Below are 22,536 nucleotides of genomic sequence, written 5' to 3'. Positions count from 1 at the left end.
CAATGCAATTTTATTCATAGTGCCAAATCATGACAGAAGTGATCCCAGGACACTTTACAGAGCAGGTAAACATCACACTCTGACTTATTCATGATTTACAGAGACCCAACAATTCAATATCAGGTGTGTTTTTAATTAAAAAAAAGTGAGTTTTCACATTAAAGGGAATAAAGAATAGAAGAAGGATGAAGTATGAGAACAATATGTGCATAAATATGACTGTTTTAAGAGATCCAACCTTTAAAAACAACAATTCAAACACGTTTTTAATGAAAGTGCAGAAGTAGGGGAGAGCGGGGTCGGTCGGCACACTTTCCCTCTCCTCTGTGTTTCTCTGGGATCGTTCATGTTAAACTCTTCTCAGCAGCTGCAGGTGAAAAGTTAAGGTCTCCACTAATTATGAATATATTTTACTGAACAAGCCCCGCCCACACAGAGAGAGACTTCCTGTTTTTGATCCAATCAGGAAGCTGCGTCAGCGTCAGTTCTCTGAGTGTCCACTAGGGGCAGGTTTCATAACAGAGCAGTTTCTCGTTGAACCCCGTAACACGTCACACGCATTGATGACGTCACGGCGATGCGTGGCTTTGTTTACAAATCTTTCCGTAGACCATCATTTAAATATTTGTCAAACGAAAAATTAAATCAATAATAAATCTATAAAATAGTTGATTTTTTGCTGTAATGATCGTGTTTTGCTCATTTTTTCATTGTTGCACTTGAACGCACCATAAAAGTGAGCGGCCCCTTTAAATCCTAAGCTCCTCCCCTTCCGCCTCCGCTGAGACACGTCATCACTGACCAAAACAAACATGGCGGCGCCGGGACCCTTCGCGGCTTCTCTGGCCGTCGCTGCGGTGATTTCCGCGCTCTTAGCCGCGTTTTACGCCTCAGGTTCGGGCGTAAGTTGGGCGGCGGTGTCCCTGGTGCTTCTCCCCGGGCTGGTGTCGCTGTGGCTGCGGCGGCGGGACGGCGGCACCTCCCGGCGGGTGTGTGTGCTGGTGCTGGGGGACATCGGTCGCAGTCCTCGGATGCAGTATCACGCGCTGTCCCTCAGCAAACACGGGTTTAATGTGACGTTTGTCGGGTTCTTAGGTGAATATCACGCTCATCACGGTCCCAATGTGTTTTTTTATTATTATTTTAATTTTTTTATTATTAAATTAAGTCAAAAGAAAATACATTAAAACAATAAATGAGTCGACATGTAACTTAATGACATTAAATGCACCAAAAATAATATTATAAATGTAAATATCTATTTATTAATTCATAAAAATGTCATTAAATGTATACATCTTTTTCTTAATATTTCCCTTTTTTGTTAATTTTTACTTTTTATTTTTGTATTCGTTTAAAATCATATATATGTCTTTATTACATATATTATATGTATTTATTTATTATTTTCTTGAAGCTCTGTATTTCAAACTAAACATGAAAAAGCAGAATTTAGTTTTTCTTTAGTTTTTTGAAATTAAATTTATTTATAATTTTAATCATTATTCATTCATATTATCTCTATATACTTTTGATTTAGTGATAATCATTTATATTAATTTTTTTTATTGTTTTTTGTCATTTAAAATAAACTGAATATTTTTGTAAAATGAATTTAATTTATTTTTAATCTGATTTCAGACACCAAACCTCACGGAGACGTGCTGAGAGAGGAGAAGATCGAGCTGGTGCCCGTCACAGAAGTGAGAGGTGTTCGAGGTGAGCGGAGCAAACCTTCACCATGAGCTCATCATCATCATCATCATCATCATCATCATCATCTTCATCATCATCATCATCATCATCAGCTGAGAGCAGCAGTAAAGTAAAGGACCTTTTGTTTTCTCAGTGGGACCAAAGCTGCTGACCTACGTGACCAAGGTGCTCCTCCAGTGTGTGCAGCTCCTCCTGGTGCTGCTGAGCATGAAAACGCAGTCCCATATATTAATGCAGGTATTTGGTATCCTTCCTCTCAGGGCGCACTCCCACTGTGCCTCCGTCCCGTGCCCCAGCACGTTTCACGGCTAAAGTCTGGTTCCTTTGACCAGTGTGAGTGCAACCGTACCACGTCTAGGAGCGGCACGCTTGCCGTCCACGGCCCGTTTGGGAGAGGTGGGCTTTAGTAAAGCACGTTTGCACGTGTACGAGCACGAGCGTGCGCACGTGTACGAGCGCAAGGCCTACGGCGGTTGTGAGGTCATTTCCTGTGCGCCTGTTGGGACGTAGAAAAAAGAAGGAGGGACCATGCGCGGACATTTCAAACAATGGCGGTGAAAGGTTCACGTTGGTGTGATGCGGAGGTGGAGTGTTTACTGCAGATTTGGTCGATGAAAAGATTCAAAAACAGTCGACAAGACGCACAAAAACTCTGAGGTCTACGGAAAGATCTGGAAACAAAGCCACGCATCGCCATGATGTCATCAATGCGTGTGACGTGTTACGGCGTGATGACGTATAGGCAGCAAGAAGCATTCTCCGAGGCCCAGGTAGTGTGAGTACAAACGGGCCTGGAGGGGGGGACAAGGACACTAAAGCACGGGGCACGGGACGGAGGCACAGTGGGAGGGCGCCCTCATATGTATCTTCTATAAAGTGACTGTAACTTTCTTCCCTCTGATGTTTATGGCTTTGTTTCCCAGAATCCCCCGGGCCTGCCCAGCATTGCGGTGGCGTGGCTCGTGTGCGTCCTGCGCGGAAGCAAATTTGTCGTCGACTGGCACAACTACGGCTTCACCATCATGGCCCTGAGCCACGGCCACACGCACCCCGTGGTCCGACTGGCCAAGTGGTGAGGTGGAGCTTTACTGAAGCTCTGAGGGAGAGAGAGAGTCTGAAAACACTACGACTTTACTCTGAAAATACTACGACTTTACTCTGAAAATACTACGACTTTACTCTGAAAATACTACGACTTTTACTCTGAAAATACTACGACTTTTACTCTGAAAATACTACGACTTTTACTCTGAAAATACTACGACTTTTACTCTGAAAATACTACGACTTTTACTCTGAAAATACTGTAATATTATACTTGAATAATAAGAACTAACTGAGGAGTTCTGCTTCCTGTTCCAGGTACGAACACTTCTTCGGACCTCTGGCCGCTCACAACCTGTGCGTCACCAACGCGATGAAGGACGACCTGCGGAGAAACTGGGGCATCGAGTACGATTGGTTTTGCTTTTATGACGTAACATATAAAACTAAATAAAGCTCGGGTTCATCTGGACCCGCAGAGTCCAGGAACAGACTGACTTCTGTGTGTTTCCAGGGCGACGACGCTGTACGACCGTCCGGCGTCCATCTTCAGAGAGACGCCGCTGAAGCTGCAGCACGAGCTCTTCGTGAGGCTCGCCGCCGCGTTCCCTCAGTTCCAGAGCGAAGGGTGAGGAACGCTTCGTGCCCGTGGGCGCGTGAGGGAACGTTTATCCGCGGAGCTTTGCTTTGATCTGTGTTTTAGAGGAAAGCGTAAAAATCCACAGTGTAAATTTAATTTCTACCTTTGAATATTTATTTTTAATATTTATGAATCAGAATGTTTTGACTCTGTCTGTGTGTGTGTCCTTGTCCTTGTGTGTCTGTGTGTGTCCTTGTCCTTGTGTGTGTGTGTGTGTGTCCTTGTCCTTGTGTGTCTGTGTGTGTCCTTGTCCTTGTGTGTGTGTGTGTGTGTCCTTGTCCTTGTCCTTGTGTGTGTGTGTGTGTCCTTGTCCTTGTGTGTGTGTGTGTGTGTCCTTGTCCTTGTCCTTGTGTGTGTGTGTGTGTGTGTCCTTGTCCGTGTGTGTGTGTGCAGGCCTGAGGACGCCGGGCTACAGAGGACGGCGTTCACAGTCTGTGACCTCACTGATGACACGGTGACCTTGAGGGCGGAGCGACCGGTGCTGTTGGTCAGCAGCACCAGCTGGACGGGTGAGAGGAGGAGACGCTGACTCAGCGCATCCTTTATTTATTTATTTATCCTTTAAAGCAACAACGTTCTTTTTTCAACCTTCTGAATATATTTCAACGACCCTGTGATGGTTTAATGTATCATTAAACAAACTAAAAAACAGACGTAGCGTCTCCGTCAGGTCCGTTCTCTCACCTCGATCCAATCGTCCTCGCTACAGGAGTCTCCATCTTTTCAGACTTTGACTCCGCTTCATTTCCTCTCACCAAAAAAAGGGCATGTATGTGATGCTGAGGGGGAGGGAGATGCATCCATCTGGCTGACGTTTACAGAATTAGCCCCATTAGGTCCAGCTCCCGGGAGCTATGCTAACAGAACACGTTAGCAGCTAAAGGGGAGTGGGAGTCCCGTGTCTCCAGGAGTGAAGAGCAGCGTTTCTGAGATTGTTGGAGCCATAATTGTGTTCAAACCTCAGACAAATCTTTGGCGCGTCCACAAACGATCGTGTAACCACGGCAACTTAAACGACGGTGGTCAAAGATAAATCCTGTTTTCCAACTGTAGGGGGAGAAAATCCTGCATTTTGTTGCTTTAATTAAACTGAGAATGAAATAAAAACTGGAATAATATGATTAATTAATATCACAAGTGTCATGTTTTGAATAAATGACGCGTCTCTCCTCAGAGGACGAAGACTTCTCCGTCCTGCTGAAGGCTCTGGAAGGTACCACACCTTTTCCTGCTCTACACCAAACTTTAAACTTTTACACATTATCTTGTATTATTAATATTATTATTGTGAATATTATTATTATTATTGTTATTATAGATTAAAGTATTTTCCTGTCTGTTCTCAGAGTACGAAGGGTTCGTCAGAGGAGGAGCGTCGCTGCCGTCCGTCCTGTGTGTGATCACAGGTACGTGCTGCCTGCGTCTGTCCGCACGTCTGCTCTCAATAAAGGTTTGATTCCAGTGTGTGTGTGTGTGTGTGTGTGTGTGTGTGTGTGTGTGTGCGCGTGCGTGTGTGTGTGTGTGTGTGCAGGTAAAGGGCCTCAGAAGGAGCACTACATGAAGCTGATCGACTCGTTGCGTCTGGAGCACGTGAACTTCTGCACGCCGTGGCTGGAGGCCGAAGACTACCCCGTCCTGTTAGGTCGGCTTTTTATTTGTTTATTTATTTATTTTAAAATTTTTAAAAATCATTATTTTGTCCCCACTCTAACGCTCAAAAACTGAGCTTTTTTTTTTCTTTAAATAAATAAATAAACTTTAAATAATACATTTATACAAAGAAGATGGAATATTCATTTAAAATATATGTATTTAAAATAAGAATACGTTTTTAAAAAAAGATAAAAATATTAAGGGAAAACGTGCACTCACCTAAACACTGTGTGTGTGTGTGTGTGTGTGTGTGTGTGTGTGTGTGTGTCCAGGTTCAGCAGACCTGGGTGTGTGTCTCCATAAATCGTCCAGCGGTCTGGATCTCCCCATGAAGGTGGTCGACATGTTCGGCTGCTGTCTGCCCGTCTGTGCCGTCCACTTCAACTGGTGAGCGCCACGCGCACACACACACACACACACACGCGCACACACACACCCCTCAGTATTAAGTCAGAGTGACAGCTGTCGAGTGTCTCTTCAGTTTACAGGAGCTGGTGAAGCCGGAGCACAACGGGCTGATCTTCAGAGACTCTCAGGAGCTCGCAGAGCAGCTCAAGGTGAGACGCAAGGTCCATCCAGTAACCCAGGTTTTCATTTTTGCCAGCGCACGTTTCTGCTCGTCTACGCGAGGTTCTTGTCCGCAGCGAGCGTTAGAAACGAGGCCCCGGGTGTTTGAGCTTCTCTTAACGTTAATGTTTTTTTCCAGAGTCTCCTGTCAGAGTTTCCCGGTTCAGACGGAAGACTGGGAGCCTTCAGGAGGAACCTCCGCAGCAGCAGAGGGCAACGCTGGGACGACAACTGGGACCAGAACGTCCTGCCTCTGATCGCCGCGCCCTGAGGGACGCCGCAGACTTTGAACCGCCGCAGATCGTAGGGGCATCTTTGGTTTTACCGTGTTGGTTCTTCGGAGCACTTGAACGTATGAAAGACACTTTGATACGATGTACATTTGTAAATAAAACCTTTATTGTGCTGCAGCTGCGTCACCTGAACACCTCAATCATTTCTATGACTGAAGCTCTGCTGTAGGGGAACACGGGGCCGACGGCGCCCGTCATCACCCGGTGGCTCATCCCGGCGTCTTCTGTCGAAACAAAACACAGGGAGTCAGTTCACAGTCAGTCTCAGGTGGGTTAGACGTCTTAGGGCGCACTCCCACTGTTCCTCCGTACCGTGCCCCAGCACGTCTCACAGGTAAAGTCTGGTTCCTTTGACCAGTGTGAGTGCAACCGTACCACGTCTAGGAGCGGCACGCTTGCCGTCCACGGCCCGTTTGGGAGAGGTGGGCTTTAGTAAAGCACGTTTGCACGTGTACCAGCACGAGCGTGCGCACGTGTACGAGCACGAGCTAACCCTAACCTCAATGCGTGTGACGTGTTACGGCGTGATGACGTATAGGCAGCAAGAAGCATTCTCCGAGGCCCAGGTAGTGTGAGTACAAACGGGCCTGGAGGGGGGGACAAGGACCCTAAAGCACAGGGCACGGGACGGAGGCACAGTGGGAGGGCGCCCTCAGACGGGAGCTCGTCTCTCACCGAGCTTCTGCTTGAAGCCGCCGTACGTCTCCTGGTTTCTGACGGTGGAGCAGATGAGGACCTGAGGGAGGACTTGGCCGCGCCCGCCCTTCAGGACCACGGACAGCAGCTTCACCAGACTCTCGGCGACGTCAGGGTCGTACACCACATCTGCACCGCGGCAAGAACAAAACAAGATAAGAGCCGCGTCTGCGTCGGTGTCACAGCTCCAGACTTCACCGCCTCGGATCCTTCAGACCTGAGGCGATGACGGCGTCCGCCCCGATCCGCCTGATCTGCTCCTCCGTCGCCGTCGTCCAGTCCATCTCCTCCACGGCGACCGCGGGGGACGTGCGCTCGCTCAGGCCGTTGAGCTGCACGTTGTCCCTCAGCCTGCGCAGCACCGCGGGGTGACAGTCGCTGAACACGTAACTGTCCGGGCTGCAGGAGCGGCAGACGGCGATGCCCGTCAGCCCCACGCCGCTGCCCAGCTCCAGGACCCGCCTGCAGGGGGAAGGAGACGGAGAACAGGTGTTAAAAGAGTCCACGCTGATAAAGTTTCATCTTTATTGATCATGTTCATGATGATACAGAGTAAATAAAGCGAATGAGCAGGAAAAAGAAAAATGAGAAAATGGGAACGTCAGAATCCTGAGAAATGGGGAAAAAGGGAAAGGAAGAATTTAAAAATGTTTCTGGTTCTCACTCACTCTTATTTTCTATAATTATTTATAATTATTAATCATAAAGTAAAAAATCAGTCGGTGTCTGATATTCGCTCTACCGCATCGTTGTGATGAACAGAGAGCTGAGGAAGGCAAAGCTCTGGATCTACCCTCAGTCCTGGTTCCTACCCTCACCTGTGGTCATGAAAGCTGGGTCAGGACCCAAAGAACCAGGTCCAGGTCAGGACCGAAAGAACCAGGTCCAGGTCAGGACCCAAAGAACCAGGTCCAGGTCAGGACCCAAAGAACCAGGTCCAGGTCCAAGCGTGTGAAATGTGTTTCCTCAGGAGGGGGGCTGGAGTCTCCCTTAGAGAGAGGGGGAGAAGTTCAGCATCCGTGAGGAACTCGGAGTAGAGACGCTGCTCCTTTGTGTTGAAAGGAGCCAGTTGAGGTGGTTCAGGATCATCTGGTAAGGATGAACCCTGGGCGCCTCCCTAGGGAGGTGTTCCAGGCACGTCCAGCTGGGAGGAGGCCTCGGGGAAGACCCAGGACCAGGTGGAGAGATTAGATCTCCACACTGGCCTGGGAACGCCTCAGGATCCCCCAGTTAGAGCTGGTTAATGTGGCCCAGGAAAGGGAAGTTTGGGGTCTGAAGGTGAGTGAGGGAGGTCATAAACGCTGAGAATCTGGAGTTTCTCTGGAAGGAGACGACCCCCCCCCCCCCCATTTATTTATTTTCTGTCCTCTTTCTTTAGTTGGTTTTTCTCTTTCTTTTCATTGTTTTTTACTTTATCTACTTCTGTTGCACGTTATTGGGTTACTTGTTTTTTTATTGGGACCGTGTCCGTGACCGTGACGTGGGTTGTTGGGGGGGTCGCCGGATGCATGTCTGGGTTTTCCTGTTTCCACCTTAAAGCAGACACACTGTACAACTGCTCTACTCTCCCTTGTGTACTTTTCTGCCTAATTCAATTAAAAAAAAGAGTTTCTGAATCACAGAGCAGATGAAACGCGTGTGTGAACAAAACGTTTCTGGAGGAAGAGTCGTTGGAAAAGCCCCCCCCACCCCCCATCTTAATGATGTAGTTGTTCCCGTGGTGGGTACCTGCCGGTGAAGGTGTCCCGGTGATCCAGAGCCCACTCTGCCAGGTAGAGAGCTGCCTCCCAGGTCACCAGGCCGGTGGTCCCGTCTGAGACCAGAGCCACGCTCTCCTGCAGGCTGACCGCGTCTCCGCTGGGCTGCAGCACAAACGACACACGTCATGTTCTCTGGGTGCAGAGGGAAGAGTGAGGTCACACCTGCGTCACGCCTCCCTAGAGCCGGACCCCCGGTTAATGTGTGGTAGAAGGAAAACGTGCGCCCGTGCCAGTAAGTAGCTCTTGTAGCAGTCTGTGGAGTCTTCAGCTCCCACCACCTCGGCCAGAGCGTCGTAGAGCTGGTCCAGGGGGTCGCAGCCTGCAGCCTCCTGCTGCGGAGCAAAGGACCAGAGACTTTATTTCACTTAAACATCACATGTGCATTCATTAGTCCCACGAAGGGGAAATGTCTTAACTACAGCAGCAACGTGGACGCAGACGGAAGAAGCATCGAAATATGAACGACATAAACGGGGAAATGTAAAATATAACAGGAGCAATACAAACAATATATGAGCTGGAGACACTGGATGGAGCTGTTCTGCTCATTCTCCAGATTCCACCTTTAATTCATTTACATGTTTCCAACTGTTCTTAAATTCATAAAGTACTGACCCGTCTGATGAGCTCAGAGAGGAACGTCCTCCTGAATCTGACCGAGGGAGGAAACTTCCTGCTCAGAGAGTGAAGACACGTCTGGGAGGGAGGGAGAGAGATAGAGAGATAGATGGATGGATAGAAAACAGTTCAAAAGACATTTTTAAATTCAAGGTATATACACAACAGAAAAATATATAATTATCAAAAACTGTCCATTCAACACACACTTATTCTTTAATTTATTGATAAATGATTTATGATTAGAAGACTGTGTGTGTGTGTGTGTGTGTGATCACTCACCTGTTTTAAGATCTCTAAAATCAGTTCTGATGATTTGTTGCTTTCAAGTTCTTTTTCTAAAAACTGAAAAGTAGAAATGATCCGTTAGATAATGAAGTACATGTGCATATTTATAAATATTTATAAATATTTATAAATATTTATATTAGTATTAAAATCACTTTTTATTTTAATTGGACTGTCTTAGAATTCCGCTTTGAGCATTTTCACTCAAGTAAAATATAAATTACATTATTAATAAAAAGAATTATTCATTTATATATATATTAATAATATTACAAAGACTAATTAATTATTAATTTAAATAGATATATAACTGCGGTTATTTTGTTTTCGTTTATTTATGTGAAATAATTTAAGGACGGTCCCTAACTCAGCTCCCACCGACTTATCGCGAGATCTAGTGGCCGTTCGCCTGCTGCCAACACCGGGCAAACTTCAATGACGCTGCGGCTGGAAACGGAGCGAATAACCGTTGAAAATCCGACTTAAACCTTTAGATAATGACACATTATTCACTGTTTTAACATGTTTTAGCAGCGGGTGTGTGGAGTTTCTGCTCTATAGTTGTAATTGAGGCTAACTGGAGCGAGGTTTGTTACTTTCGGTGTGTTTTTAAATGGAGTCTCGCGGTAACATCCGCTCAAAATCACGTAAAACCCCGCGATATAACCTCCTCCCGCGTGCGATTTTACTCACGGTCCAGGGGAAAGAAACCAGACGACTCATGGAGAAGAAAGACGCTTTAAAGTCCCGTAAAACTACCGTCTTCACTGTTTCCCTCTCCGAGATTTGGTTCCGCTCCATGACAACGACGTAGACAAGTTAACGGGCACGGACCAAAGATGGCGCCCCCATTCATTCCTATGGGAGGCTCAGTAGCGCCATCACGGGCTTAGCGGCCGAGCGCGATACTGCAGCACTCGCCTGTTTTATTATTATTAATTACGTCATAAGTGTTATTACGTAATTAAGATGAATTTCGAGGGTTTTACGATTTTAAATAAATAATTAAATATATAATGCTACAGTTAAATGCTTAAATGTTTGGTGACACTAAAGCATTACATTATATAAAATTAATTAATAATTACATAATTAGTATTTTGCATGAATAAAAATAAATATGGAAGGTTTTAGAGTCCGAAACTAAACATATAAATATGCAACTAATTATTTTAAATAATTAAAAATAAATAATGCTTTATAGTTAAAGGTTTGATACGTTACATTTCTTAAATATTTTTTGTAAAACTTCCAAATTTTCAAACGCTGAATATGAAGAATTAGAAGAATTACTTTATTTTTATCCCACACGGGGAAATTCAATTTTCACTCTTATTATCATACATGTTACACACACAGGCCCGAAATACACACATGCACAAGCAGGACCTATACATGCAATGTTTGAGTGATATCAACCTTTATTAATTAGTAATGAAATAATAATAATAATAAAATGCTATAATATATAATATCAATGTGATGAAACATTTAATCCAAATTAAACGAAAGTGCTGGAATTTTATTGCTTTCAAGGTTTAAAAAATGCATGAATTTTTATCCACATTCTTTCCCAACAAACATCTAACAACAGTTTTAGTTGTTTAAAGTGTAAAAGGTCTTTTTTTTCTATGTGATTAAAAAAAGGTGAAATAATAATTTTAATGTGTGTGTATTGGTGTACGTAATATGTAATTCACCACAGCTGTGAGGTGCTTGAAAACCTTGAAAATGGACATGGTTGTGCTTGAAAAGTGCTTGAATTTTACATAAAATGCTTGTTAAGTGCTTGAATTTTGCACAAAGTGCTTGAATTTGACCTTGAAATGATTAAAAATGATTGAATTTACCTTGAAAAGGTGTTTGAACCCTGAGGCAGTGATCTTAATATTTTTTCCAGATATATTTTGTGATTTTTAGTGTGTTTGGAGTTTTTCTGTCCCGCTCTTTTCTTGCTGTGTCACTGCAGGACGAGATAATCTTAGATCTTTACAGTTGGGCCAACTCCTCACACACACACACACACACACACACACACACACACACACACGCTGGGCATTCAGTGGTGAGTAGAAAGCGGATTCTGATGACTTAAATGTTCTTGTTCTTCTGTTTAATTAAGAGGATGATGAGAGTCGTTGTTGCTCCTGTAACAGTAACAGAACGCTTCATTTGGGGCCGAGCAGAGAAATGTGTTTAATTTGAATAAAGTTTCACACATTAATGAGATCTTTCTTTGACTCAGAGCGAACGACTCAGTGTTTAAATTCTTCATATTTTCATATTTTATTGTTTCTTATTGAATCTTCTTCTATATTTTCTACACTTTGCTGCTGTAATAAGGAAATGTCCCCTCTGTGGGACTAATAAAGGAATTACATTAATAAATAATATAATATAAAATAAATTAAATATCTTATCTGACTTTGACGGAATTAATGAATGAATGGGTTTTATTGTGAAATATTAAATACAGCTTCCGGTGAATACTTTACAGTAAAAGTTGGAGTCAAATAAAATGTTATAAATATATAAAGTACCGTTTCTCTTTTATAATATCTTAGTTTAAATCGTATTTATGAAATAAATGTTTGTTCCGGACGACGACAGCAGGAACACACGTACACGGACGCTGTGTTTCCCACCGGAGCGTTTACGCGGCGGACTGTCAACAAACAAAATGGCGCCGCTGTTCTCTTCTCCCCGACGCTCCAGATGAACCGCGAACGCTTTTACCGGCGTTAAAAAAGGTAAAATAAGTATTTTTTAAACGCAAACACGTTTAGTTTAAACCCGCGGAAGTTTAGTTAAACAGCTTCTGTTCGTGACGCGGCGACAAATGTGTTTTTAAAGCCCATAAAGTTTCATTTTTAACGCTTTTGGGTGAATTTGAAGCGTGAATTTGTGCGTTTAAGGGCAGAATCAGCTGTTTTACTCTTATTAACACAACTCTGTAGCTCACACTCGCTCTATTTTCTTCTTATTAATGTTTATTTAAGGTTTAATTAAATGTTTTTCACCAGAAAACGCGACGGTTAACCTACTTTCTCTGCCCCTAACATCGATATCTGCCCCGGGCTTCATTTGTTGCCACAACAGCGAGAAAAGTCGATGTGTGAAGGTTAAAGAAGGAGGCCAGAGCCGGGTCACCGGAGCCGGGTCACCGGAGCCGGGTCACCGGAGCCGGGTCACCGGAGCCGGGTCACCGGAGCCGGGTCACCGGAGCCGGGTCACCGAGCCCCGGACAACAGCCGGCACATTTAACATCCTGTCGACCTGAAACACGGGGATATGTTTCATTAATATTTAAGGATCCACTTTAATGTTCTGCATTACTCAGGCAGCGTTATTTATATATATTTATGTTGTGTTTGTTCACCAAACCCCGGACAACAGCCGGCCCATTTAACATCCTGCTGTCCTGTTTATCTGTGAGGACTCTCCAGAAACATACAAATATCTTTAATTAATATTCAAGGATCCAGTTTAATGTTGCATTCCTCACGCAGCGTTATTTATATTTATGTTGAGTAAAAACTCTCTTTAAAAATAATTATCTTTCATGAATAAAGAGGATCTGCTCTTCTATTCCACATGCATCTGGCGTTATCTGTTTTATTACAAATAGTTTTACATCAATAGTGGAAGTTTTGCTCTTTGTTCACTAAACTCCCGTCAAAATTCAGGTAATTTAACATCTTCCCTCATTCATCAATAATGAGACTAAAGTTCCTAAAGAGCCCCAACGGTTGCTTCTCTCTCTCTCTCTCTCTCTCTCTCTCTCTCTCTCTCTCTCTCTCTCTCTCTCTCTCTCTCTCTCTCTCTCTCTCTCTCTCTCTCTCTCTCTCTCTCTCTCTCTCTCTCTCTCCCTCCCTCTCTCAGATCCTGGGAGGCTGAACGCTGAGCTACGGTGACGTCATGGTGCTGAAGATCTTCTTCCCTCAGTGCTGTAACCGGGCGGACAGCGGCCTGCTGATCGGCCGCTGGATCCCCGGCCACGACTCTGCCGTGGTGCTGGCCGTCGTCCACTACCCGTTCATCCCCGGGCAGGTCAAACAGTACCTCCAGCAGGTCAGTGCCGCCCGCGCTCACTGCTGAGGTCAAGCATTAAAGTGTTTTCAGACTCTGAGAAGGAAACGTTTAATCTGCTGCTGCACGATAACAGCGGCGTTTGAACCAGCGGCTCCAAACAAACAAAGAGCATCTCCTGATCTCGATCCATGGAAAGTTTTAATATTTTGAGGGAAAAAATCGGAAAATTTGGACAAAAAAGTCCTTGTCACTGGTTCGAGTCCCTGTGTGGACCATGAATGGAGCGTGGACTGGTGGCTGGAGAGGTGCCAGTTCATCTCCTGGGCACTGCCGAGGTGCTGTTGAGCAAGGCACCGAACCCCCAACTGCTCGGGGCGCTGGTCATTGGCAGCCCCCTCGCTCTGACATCTCTCCATTAATTGCATGTATAGGTTGTGTGTGTGTGTGTGTGTGTGTGTGTGTGTGTGTGTGTGTGTGTGTGTGTGTGTGTGTGTGTGTGTGTGTGTGTGTGTGTGTGTGTGTGTGTGTGTGTGTGTGTGTGTGTGTGTGTGTGTGTGTGTGTGTGTGTGTGTGTGTGTGTGTGTGTGTGTGTGTGTGTGTGTGTGTGTGTGTGTGTGTGTGTGTGTGTGTGTGTGTGTGTGTGTGTGTGTGTGTGTGTGTGTGTGTGTGTGTGTGTGTGTGTGTGTGTGTGTGTGCGTGCGTGCGTGCGTGCGTGTGTGTGTGTGTGTAACCTGTATAATAACAGAGTGAAAAAATTGAATTTCCCCTTGTGGGACTAATTAAAACTAAAAGTCGTAATATTTGGACTAAAAAGTCGTAATAATTTGCGGATAAAGTCGCAGTCGTCAGTGAAACTCTCACTGCTGTAGGAGTGAAGCATGAAAGTGTTTTCAGACTCGTCCATGAAGGAAACGTTTAATCTGCTGCTGCTCGATAAAAACCAGAGTTTCCAAAGGAAGCCGGTCTCTGAAGGGTCCGACCTGTTCTTCATTAAAGCTCCAGGTTTTTTAAAGACCTCCTCCTCCGTGTGTCTCTGCCTCAGATCCAGGCCCAGAGCCGGGTGCAGCTGTCGGTACTGGGCTCCTGGAGTTTACCCAAAGAGGGTCAGGAGGGCATGGAGAGCTTCCTCAGAGACCTCAGCACCATCTTCCCCCAGAGGCGCTGGCTCCAGATCAACCGGGAGATGGGCAAGACGGGCTTCAGCTGCCGGGTCTTGAACCGGGACCAGAGTGAGACCCTCACACCCGTCATTCCTCAGAGACCAAGATTTTAAGCATTTTAAAATCATCCCAAACATCTTTTTTCTGCATGTTCTGTTCAGTAAAAAAGAGTTTTCACGTCGACATGAGTCAGAAAACACGCTTATTAATATTTAGATCAGAATTATTAATTATTAAGCTTTAACTTTGATCTTTAAACAGCGGATTTTCCTGAACTTTTAACAAAATTCACCTGAAAAACGAATAAAAACATGAATGTAAATAAACGCACATTTAAATAAATATAATAAAATCACGTTTTTACATTATTGCACTTCCACGACCTTCTGAAAACTACAACACGTGAATATTCAACCTGTAAAATCATATTAATTAAAAGTCTGTTTGTCTTTTCTCTGTCAGACGGAAGAGTGGTGGAGCGGGAGGTGAAAGAGGAGGTGGAGGAAGGTGATGGAGCTGCCGGAGGTGAAGAGGAGGAGGAGAAGGAGAAGGAGAAGGAGAAGGAGGAGGAGGAAGAGAAGGGGGAGAAGGAGGAGGAGAAGGAGGAGGAGGGGAAGGAGGAGAAGAAAGAGGAGGAGGAGGAGGAGAAGGTGATCTTCGTCCACTACGAGCAGAGGAAGGTGATGCTGTCGCAGCTCCACCCGGTGGAAAACGGCGCCGCCGACGGCAACGATCCTCCGTCTGAGCTGAGACAGGCACGATGAGTGAATGTGTCTCTTTATTTAACATTTCTGTTCCTTTACACGAGCTTTAACTCCTTTATTATCATAATTCAGACGCTTTAAACATTAAACATTAAACATTAACACTAAAGCAAACGTCGCCACGTTCGTCTGACGCACAGATATCAACATAGAATAAAACCAAACTACAGATTTACCGTCATCAAACAAGAGAAACGCCCGTTATTATTGGATTATTGTTATTATTATTATTATTGGATATCATCCGTTTATTATTCATGTTTTAGTTTTTCCAACTGAAACGCCTTTTTGATTAAAAATAGTTTGGTCTGGTGAAAAATGTAAATGTAATAATTTTGTATTTTTTAGCCGTTATTTAACCCGGAGTCACGACGGCAGCATCAACGCACAAGTTTCACATTTAAACCAAAACAACACAAAACAAAAACAACACAAAACAAAAACAACACGTTAGAAAGACAAAAACAATTTAAACCCAGAGAAAATTAAAGTTTCTTCAGATGAATCTTTGGCACATTCATGATGGATTATGTTATATTTTTTATAGATTATGGTTTATTTTAAAATGTTATATTTTGTATCCAAATTAATCTTAACCTCCGTTTTTTCAGTCCCAAAACTGCAGAAATGTTTTTATTAGTGATTTCTTAGTTAGGGCACTTTTTTACCGCATTGTTTAGAGAAAGAAAAGTGACGACTGTGACAAAAAAGTCTGAAGATTTTTAGAAAAAAGTCGGAAATTTGCGACAAAACAAATCGTATTATTTTGAGAAAAAAGTCGGAATATTTTGAGCAAAAAAGTCAGAAGATTGTGACATAAAAAGACGTAATATTAAGATTAAAAAAAGGAAAATTTTGTTGGAAAAAAGAAGGAAGAATTTAAACAAAACAATCATTATTTTTTATTATTAAAGTTGGAAAATTGTGATTAAAAAGTTGTAATATTTAGAGGATAAATTTCTGAAGATTGAGACATAAAAAAAAATCGTAATTCTTGCAGAAACAACCCTTAGAGATAGTGAGGTAATAAAAGCGTCCTAACGTGGAGCCATGTGGCCGTTATCGGTCGTAACAGCGGTTCCACGAGGACGAGCTGAACCCTCTGTTCCCCCGGTCCAGATGTTCCAGACGGTGGCCCACAGCCAGCCCCTGTTCTTCCTGGACCGGTACGACGACGGGCCGCTGAAGACGACGCACTGGCAGTCTGAGGGTCGCGAGGCCAGCATCATCGTGGAGCTGCTCAAACAGGCCACCGTGCCGCTCTGCGTGCTCCTGGGCTGGCTGCTCTCCGTGTGGACCTGGGTCTGTGACCTCCGGTGAGACGGGAGGGGGAAACTGAACAGCACACACACACACACACACACACACACACACACACACACACACACACACACACACACACACACACACACACACACACACTCACACTCACACACGCGTAATCATCCTCGTGGTTGTGTTTCTCCTCCAGGATCTTCAGTCTTTACCCGCTGCGCTTCCTGTCCAGCAAGCTGTCCACCTGCGTGCAGCTCAGCTACAGAGCCGAGCACCTGAGGGCGCTCAGCTCGCCCAAACCGGCCGCCGATCACGCCCACTTCATGAGGTGACGCTTCATCGAGTCGCCGTAGAAACCGCCCGTTGGTTTCCGTGCGTCACAGCTGATCTCTTTGTTCTCTCTCCGTCCGCAGGAAAGCCAACGTGGTGGTGTCGTTCCTGGTGGACGCGGCGCTCGGCATGCTGCTCATGTGGTGGCTCTACAGGGACGACCACATCTCCATGTTGGCCAACACGCTGGTGCCCGCCGCCGATGTGAGCAACACAAAACACTCTCAAAGAATCTGATATCAGTGAAATAAAACTTTATGATCTCAGGACAGTTCGATATTTAACGCGTAAAAGGTTTTTTTTAGAGCGTAACCGACGAAGAGTCTCAGTCCAGATCCAGAATTTCACAACGAGCAACACTTTGAGCCTTAAAAAGCAGGTTGATTAAAAAGAATTTAGCGACGCTTTGAATCCGCCGGTGCGTCTCGTCTCTTAATCAGCACGTGGCGAAAGAGCTGGAGGAGCTGCTGCAGTGGCTGATGGGAGCTCCCGCGGGGCTGAAGATGAACCGGGCCCTGGACCAGGTCCTGGGGCGCTTCTTCCTCTACCACATCCACCTCTGGATCAGTGAGTCCCAGCACGACCGACACACGCACGACCAACACACGCACAACCAACACACGCACGACCGACACACGCACGACCGACACACGCACGACCGACACACGCAGGACCAACACACGCAGGACCAACACGTGCACGACCATCACACGCACGACCCACACACGCACGGCCGACACACGCACGACCAACACACGCAGGACCAACACGTGCACGACCATCACACGCACGACCCACACACGCACGGCCGACACACGCACGGCCGACACACGCACGGCCGACACACGCACGGCCGACACACGCACGACCGACACACGCACGACCAACACACGCACGACCAACACACGCACGACCGACACACGCACGACCAACACACGCACGACCAACACACGCACGACCGACACACGCACGACCGACACACGCACGGCCGACACACGCACGACCGACACACGCACGGCCGACACACGCACGACCGACACACGCACGGCCGACACACGCACGACCGACACACGCACGACCGACACACGCACGACCGACACACGCACGACCAACACACGCACGGCCGACACTCGACAACCAACACACGCACGACCAACACACGCACGACCAACACACGCACGACCAAGACACGCACGACCAACACACGCACGACCAAGACACGCACGACCGACACACGCACGACCGACACACGCACGGCCGACACACGCACGGCCGACACACGCACGACCGACACACGCACGGCCGACACACGCACGACCGACACACGCACGACCGACACACGCACGACCGACACACGCACGACCAACACACGCACGGCCGACACTCGACAACCAACACACGCACGACCAACACACGCACGACCAACACACGCACGACCAAGACACGCACGACCAACACACGCACGACCAAGACACGCACGACCGACACACGCACGACCGACACACGCAGGACCAACACGTGCACGACCATCACACGCACGACCGACACACGCACGACCGACACACGCACGACCGACACACGCACGACCAACACACGCACGACCAACACACGCACGACCAACACACGCAGGACCGACACACGCACGACCGACACACGCACGACCGACACACGCACGACCGACACACGCACGACCGACACGCGCACGACCGACACGCGCACGACCAACACGCGCACGACCAACACACGCACGACCGACACACGCACGACCGACACACGCACGACCACCACACGCACGACCACCACACGCACGACCGACACACGCACGACCGACAAACGCACGACCGACACACGCAGGACCGACACACGCAGGACCAACACGCGCACGACCAACACACGCACGACCGACACACGCACGACCGACACACGCACGACCGACACACGCGCGACCAAGACACGCGCGACCGACACACGCGCGACCGACACACGCACGGCCGACACACGCACGGCCGACACACGCAGGACCGACACACGTGCACGACCAACACGCGCACGACCAACACACGCGCGACCGACACACGCGCGACCGACACACGCGCGGCCGACACACGCACGACCACCACACGCACGACCACCACACGCACGACCGACACACGCACGACCGACACACGCACGACCGACACACGCAGGACCGACACACGCAGGACCAACACGTGCACGACCAACACACGCACGGCCGACACACGCACGACCAGGTCGTTAAAAAGTCGTAATATTTAGAGGTACTAAGCTCCGCGGCCCGGAGCAACTGACCTCTGTGCCCCGCCCCCCCCTGCAGGCTACATCCGCCTCACGTCCCCCTTCATGGAGGGCATCCTGTGGTACGGCGGCCTGTCCGCCTGCTTCGGCCTCACCTTCGCCCTGGCGCTGCTCTCCGACATGGTGGCGCTGCTCACCTTCCACATCTACTGTTTCTACGTCTACGGAGCCAGGTGAGCGCTCCAGGCTTCACTCACCATGAGCCTGAAACATGAACATGAAGCATTCAGGTTTTTTTTATTTAGTTTTAAACGTGAAAAAAAGAAACTAAATCACATTTTTATAGATTTAATTGTGTAACTGTGACCACTCTGGACGACCTGCAGGGGGCGCACTTCTCCTGCCTCCTTCTTCTTCTTCTGCTGTTTTTTAAAAACACTTTAATCACAGTTTGTGTCTTTTCTCTCCTGAATTTGACTTCAATTATATTCATTTGTTACTGTTTTTTGTGCGTGCGCGTGTGTGTGTGTGCGCGCGTGTGTGTGTGTGTGTGTGTGTGTGTGTGTGTGTGTGTGTGTGTGTGTGTGTGTGTGTGTGTGTGTGTGTGTGTGTGTGTGTGTGTGTGTGTGTGTGTGTGTGTGTGTGTGTGTGTGTGTGTGTGTGTGTGTGTGTGTGTGTGTGTGTGTGTGTGTGTGTGTGTCAGGCTGTACTGTCTGAAGATCTACGGCCTCTCGTCGCTCTGGAGACTCTTCAGAGGGAAGAAGTGGAACGTCCTGCGTCAGAGGGTGGACTCCTGCTCCTATGACCTGGACCAGGTAACACACACACACACACACACACACACACACACACACACACACACACACACACACACACATACATACATGCAGATGTTTACTGTGTGTGTGTGTGTGTTCAGCTCTTCATCGGGACGCTGCTCTTCACCGTGCTGCTCTTCCTGCTGCCGACCACGGCGCTCTACTACCTGGTCTTCACTCTGGTAAAGACGCGTCCGTCGCTCCGTCAGTGTTTACGTCCGTCTGTTTGTTTTACGCTTTAACGTGTGTGTGTGTGTGTGTGTGTGTGTGTGTGTGTGTGTGTGTGTGTGTGTGTGTGTGTGTGTGTGTGTGTGTGTGTGTGTGTGTGTGTGTGTGTGTGTGTGTGTGTGTGTGTGTGTGTGTGTGTGTGTGTGTGTGTGTGTGTGTGTGTGTGTGTGTGTGTGTGTGTGTGTGTGTGATTTTGTGTGTGTGTCTGCGTTGTGCAGCTACGGCTGGTGGTGGTGCTGTTCCAGGGCGTCCTCCACCTCAGCGTGGACTTCATCAACTCCTTCCCTCTGTTCGCCGTCGGCCTCCGGATCAGCCGCTCCTACAGGCTGGCAGGTACGGCGCCGCTCGTCACGGGTTCAACATTTAGAAGAACTCAGACACATTTTGTGACACGACCGCGTGTGTGTGTGAGCACCTCATGAGTTCATATGTGAACGCATGAATATAAACTAAATAAGTAAAGTGTGTGTTTTTCAGAGGGGGTGAAGTTCCGGGTCCTGTGTGAGGAGCCGGGGACGGCGCTGCACCTGCTGATGGAGGTGAGAGCCGCTCATGTTCCCTCTAAACCCTGTCGCCGCTCCGCAGGTGTCTCACATCTGCGTTCCTCCGCAGATCAACCCTCTGAAGTGCAGCGCGGTGGTGCAGACCTACCGCACCCCGACCTACAGCTGCTACCCCAGAGACTCGTGGGGCGCGCTGCTCAAGAAGCTGTTCGTCGGCGAGCTGGTTTACCCCTGGAGACACAAAAGCACCAAGACCGACTGAGAGAGGAGGGAGGAGGGAGAGACGAAGAGAGGAGGGAGAGAAGAAGAGAGGAGGGAGGAGGGAGAGAGGAGGGAGAGAATAAGAGAGGAGGGAGAGAGGAGGGAGAGACGGAGAGAGGAGGGAGAGACGGAGAGAGATGGGAGAGACGGAGAGGAGGGAGGGAGAGACTGAGAGAGGGAGAGAGGAGGGAGAGACGGAGAGAGGAGGGAGAGAGGAGGGAGGGAGAGGAGGGAGAGACGGAGAGAGGAGGGAGAGACGGAGAGAGGAGGGAGAGACGGAGAGAGGAAGGAGAGAAGAAGAGAGGAAGGAGAGACGGAGAGACAGAGAGAGGAGGAGGAGGAGCAAAGGGAAGTGACTGAATAAATAACGACAGACGGAGGGAGAAGTTCGTGTTCGATGGGAAAACAACCACTTTGACCTAAACCCAGCGTTTAGCCACGTCCCGCTGTCGTAACAGCTGTGATCATTAAAAGACTCAGATTAGATCAAAGGGAACGACTTTTACTTTTTATCATTTTACTCAAGACTCGAGGTCGTTTTCTCTCGTTTTCTCTCGTTTTTTCTCGTTTTCTCTCGTTTTTTCTCGTTTTCTGTCGTTGTCGAGGTCAGAAATTACATTTTTTATAAGAACTGGAGCTGATTTATTATATTTGCCGTGTTTAAACTTTAAATCATATATTCTTTGTGATTAAAGTGTTAAATCCTAAATTTATGAGAAAAATAATAAAAACTAATTTACAGAAATAGAAATGAATATTCTCTGAGATTATAATCCTAAATTTAGAGGAAAATTGTCATAAACTAACAATAAAGAAATGTAATTTTCTGAGATCAGGTTTGTGAATTCATGTAATAAAAAAAATAATCAAAAATTAGCAAGAAAAAAACCTCAATGGTCAAAACTCCCTGAAATTAAGCAGATTAGCGTCAGTTTGGCGTCAGATTAGCGTCAGTTTGACGGCAGTTTGGCGTCAGTCTGGCGTCCAGTTTGGCGTCGGTTTGGCATCAGTCTGGCGTCCAGTGTGCCGTTGACGTAATCACTGGACCGACGTCAGTATTTTATGTGTGAATTCGACGTAACAAAAGGAAACTTTAGTTCTTAACTTAGAAATCAGGTATTTATGTTTAAATAATAATAATAATAATAATAATAACGGCACTGCTCATGTAGATAGTTCTAGATTTTATATTATTAAAGTATTATAAATGAAACTTCCTGAACAAACTGATTTGTTTTATTTGTTTTTAATGTTTTTTCGTGTTTGAGTGTTTAAATGAAATGATTAGTGTTTAATTTGTCCCATTTTTCCTCCGTACGTCGTTACAGACGGAGGTTTGTACGGAGTCACTTCAGTTTCTTTATTATGCAAACAAACAGAAAAGGACGGGGAGCAAAGCTTTAAACACTGGAATCAAAAAATTTACAAATGAAAAAAAACCTTCAAAATCCAAAAGTTTTGTTTGAAAATTAAATAAAATTGTTTGAAAATTTTTGCATTTTCAAAGAATTTTTATTTTATTTTCAAACAAAGTTTTTGGATTTGCAAAAATGTTAATTAAAAAAATGTATTTGCAAATTTCCAAACTAAATGTTTTGATTCATATTAAGAATTTTTTAATCACAAATGCATTT

The 22,536-nt window shown here is 46.5% G+C and overlaps 3 protein-coding genes across 3 annotated transcripts; 2 read left to right on the top strand and 1 right to left on the bottom strand.

The window, feature by feature from the left end:
• The first annotated feature begins 901 nt into the window (after positions 1–901).
• alg1 (ALG1 chitobiosyldiphosphodolichol beta-mannosyltransferase) lies at positions 902–5,906 on the top strand. The gene is made up of 13 exons (XM_083930667.1): positions 902–1,095; positions 1,642–1,719; positions 1,850–1,953; positions 2,640–2,788; positions 3,079–3,168; positions 3,275–3,388; positions 3,794–3,909; positions 4,575–4,613; positions 4,747–4,806; positions 4,932–5,042; positions 5,326–5,440; positions 5,535–5,610; positions 5,760–5,906. The coding sequence occupies exons 1-13, from the start codon at positions 1,032–1,034 to the stop codon at positions 5,889–5,891; spliced, it is 1,248 nt and encodes a 415-aa protein (XP_083786793.1). The 5' UTR covers positions 902–1,031; the 3' UTR covers positions 5,892–5,906.
• A 130-nt stretch (positions 5,907–6,036) lies between these two features.
• eef2kmt (eukaryotic elongation factor 2 lysine methyltransferase) lies at positions 6,037–10,081 on the bottom strand (the record flags this gene model as incomplete). Its single annotated transcript, XM_083931192.1, has 8 exons — positions 9,969–10,081; positions 9,270–9,332; positions 8,985–9,065; positions 8,600–8,701; positions 8,338–8,471; positions 6,827–7,071; positions 6,589–6,738; positions 6,037–6,137 (listed from the first exon to the last, which is right to left on the bottom strand). The coding sequence occupies exons 1-8, from the start codon at positions 10,074–10,076 to the stop codon at positions 6,037–6,039; spliced, it is 984 nt and encodes a 327-aa protein (XP_083787318.1). The 5' UTR covers positions 10,077–10,081.
• A 1,860-nt stretch (positions 10,082–11,941) lies between these two features.
• pigq (phosphatidylinositol glycan anchor biosynthesis, class Q) lies at positions 11,942–20,903 on the top strand (the record flags this gene model as incomplete). The annotated part of the gene is made up of 14 exons (XM_083930686.1): positions 11,942–12,025; positions 13,158–13,346; positions 14,350–14,536; positions 15,044–15,222; positions 16,351–16,547; positions 16,703–16,834; positions 16,920–17,040; positions 17,277–17,403; positions 19,172–19,325; positions 19,796–19,907; positions 20,012–20,092; positions 20,357–20,471; positions 20,616–20,677; positions 20,751–20,903. Exons 2-14 carry the CDS (start codon positions 13,194–13,196, stop codon positions 20,901–20,903), a joined length of 1,773 nt encoding a protein of 590 aa, XP_083786812.1. The 5' UTR covers positions 11,942–12,025; positions 13,158–13,193.
• Positions 20,904–22,536: the final 1,633 nt, after the last annotated feature.

Source organism: Echiichthys vipera (genome assembly GCF_963691815.1).
Source record: "Echiichthys vipera genome assembly, chromosome: 17".
Taxonomy (NCBI): domain Eukaryota; kingdom Metazoa; phylum Chordata; class Actinopteri; order Perciformes; family Trachinidae; genus Echiichthys; species Echiichthys vipera.
The sequence above is the reverse complement of the archived record's forward strand: the minus strand, read 5'-3'. Positions and strand labels throughout refer to the sequence as shown.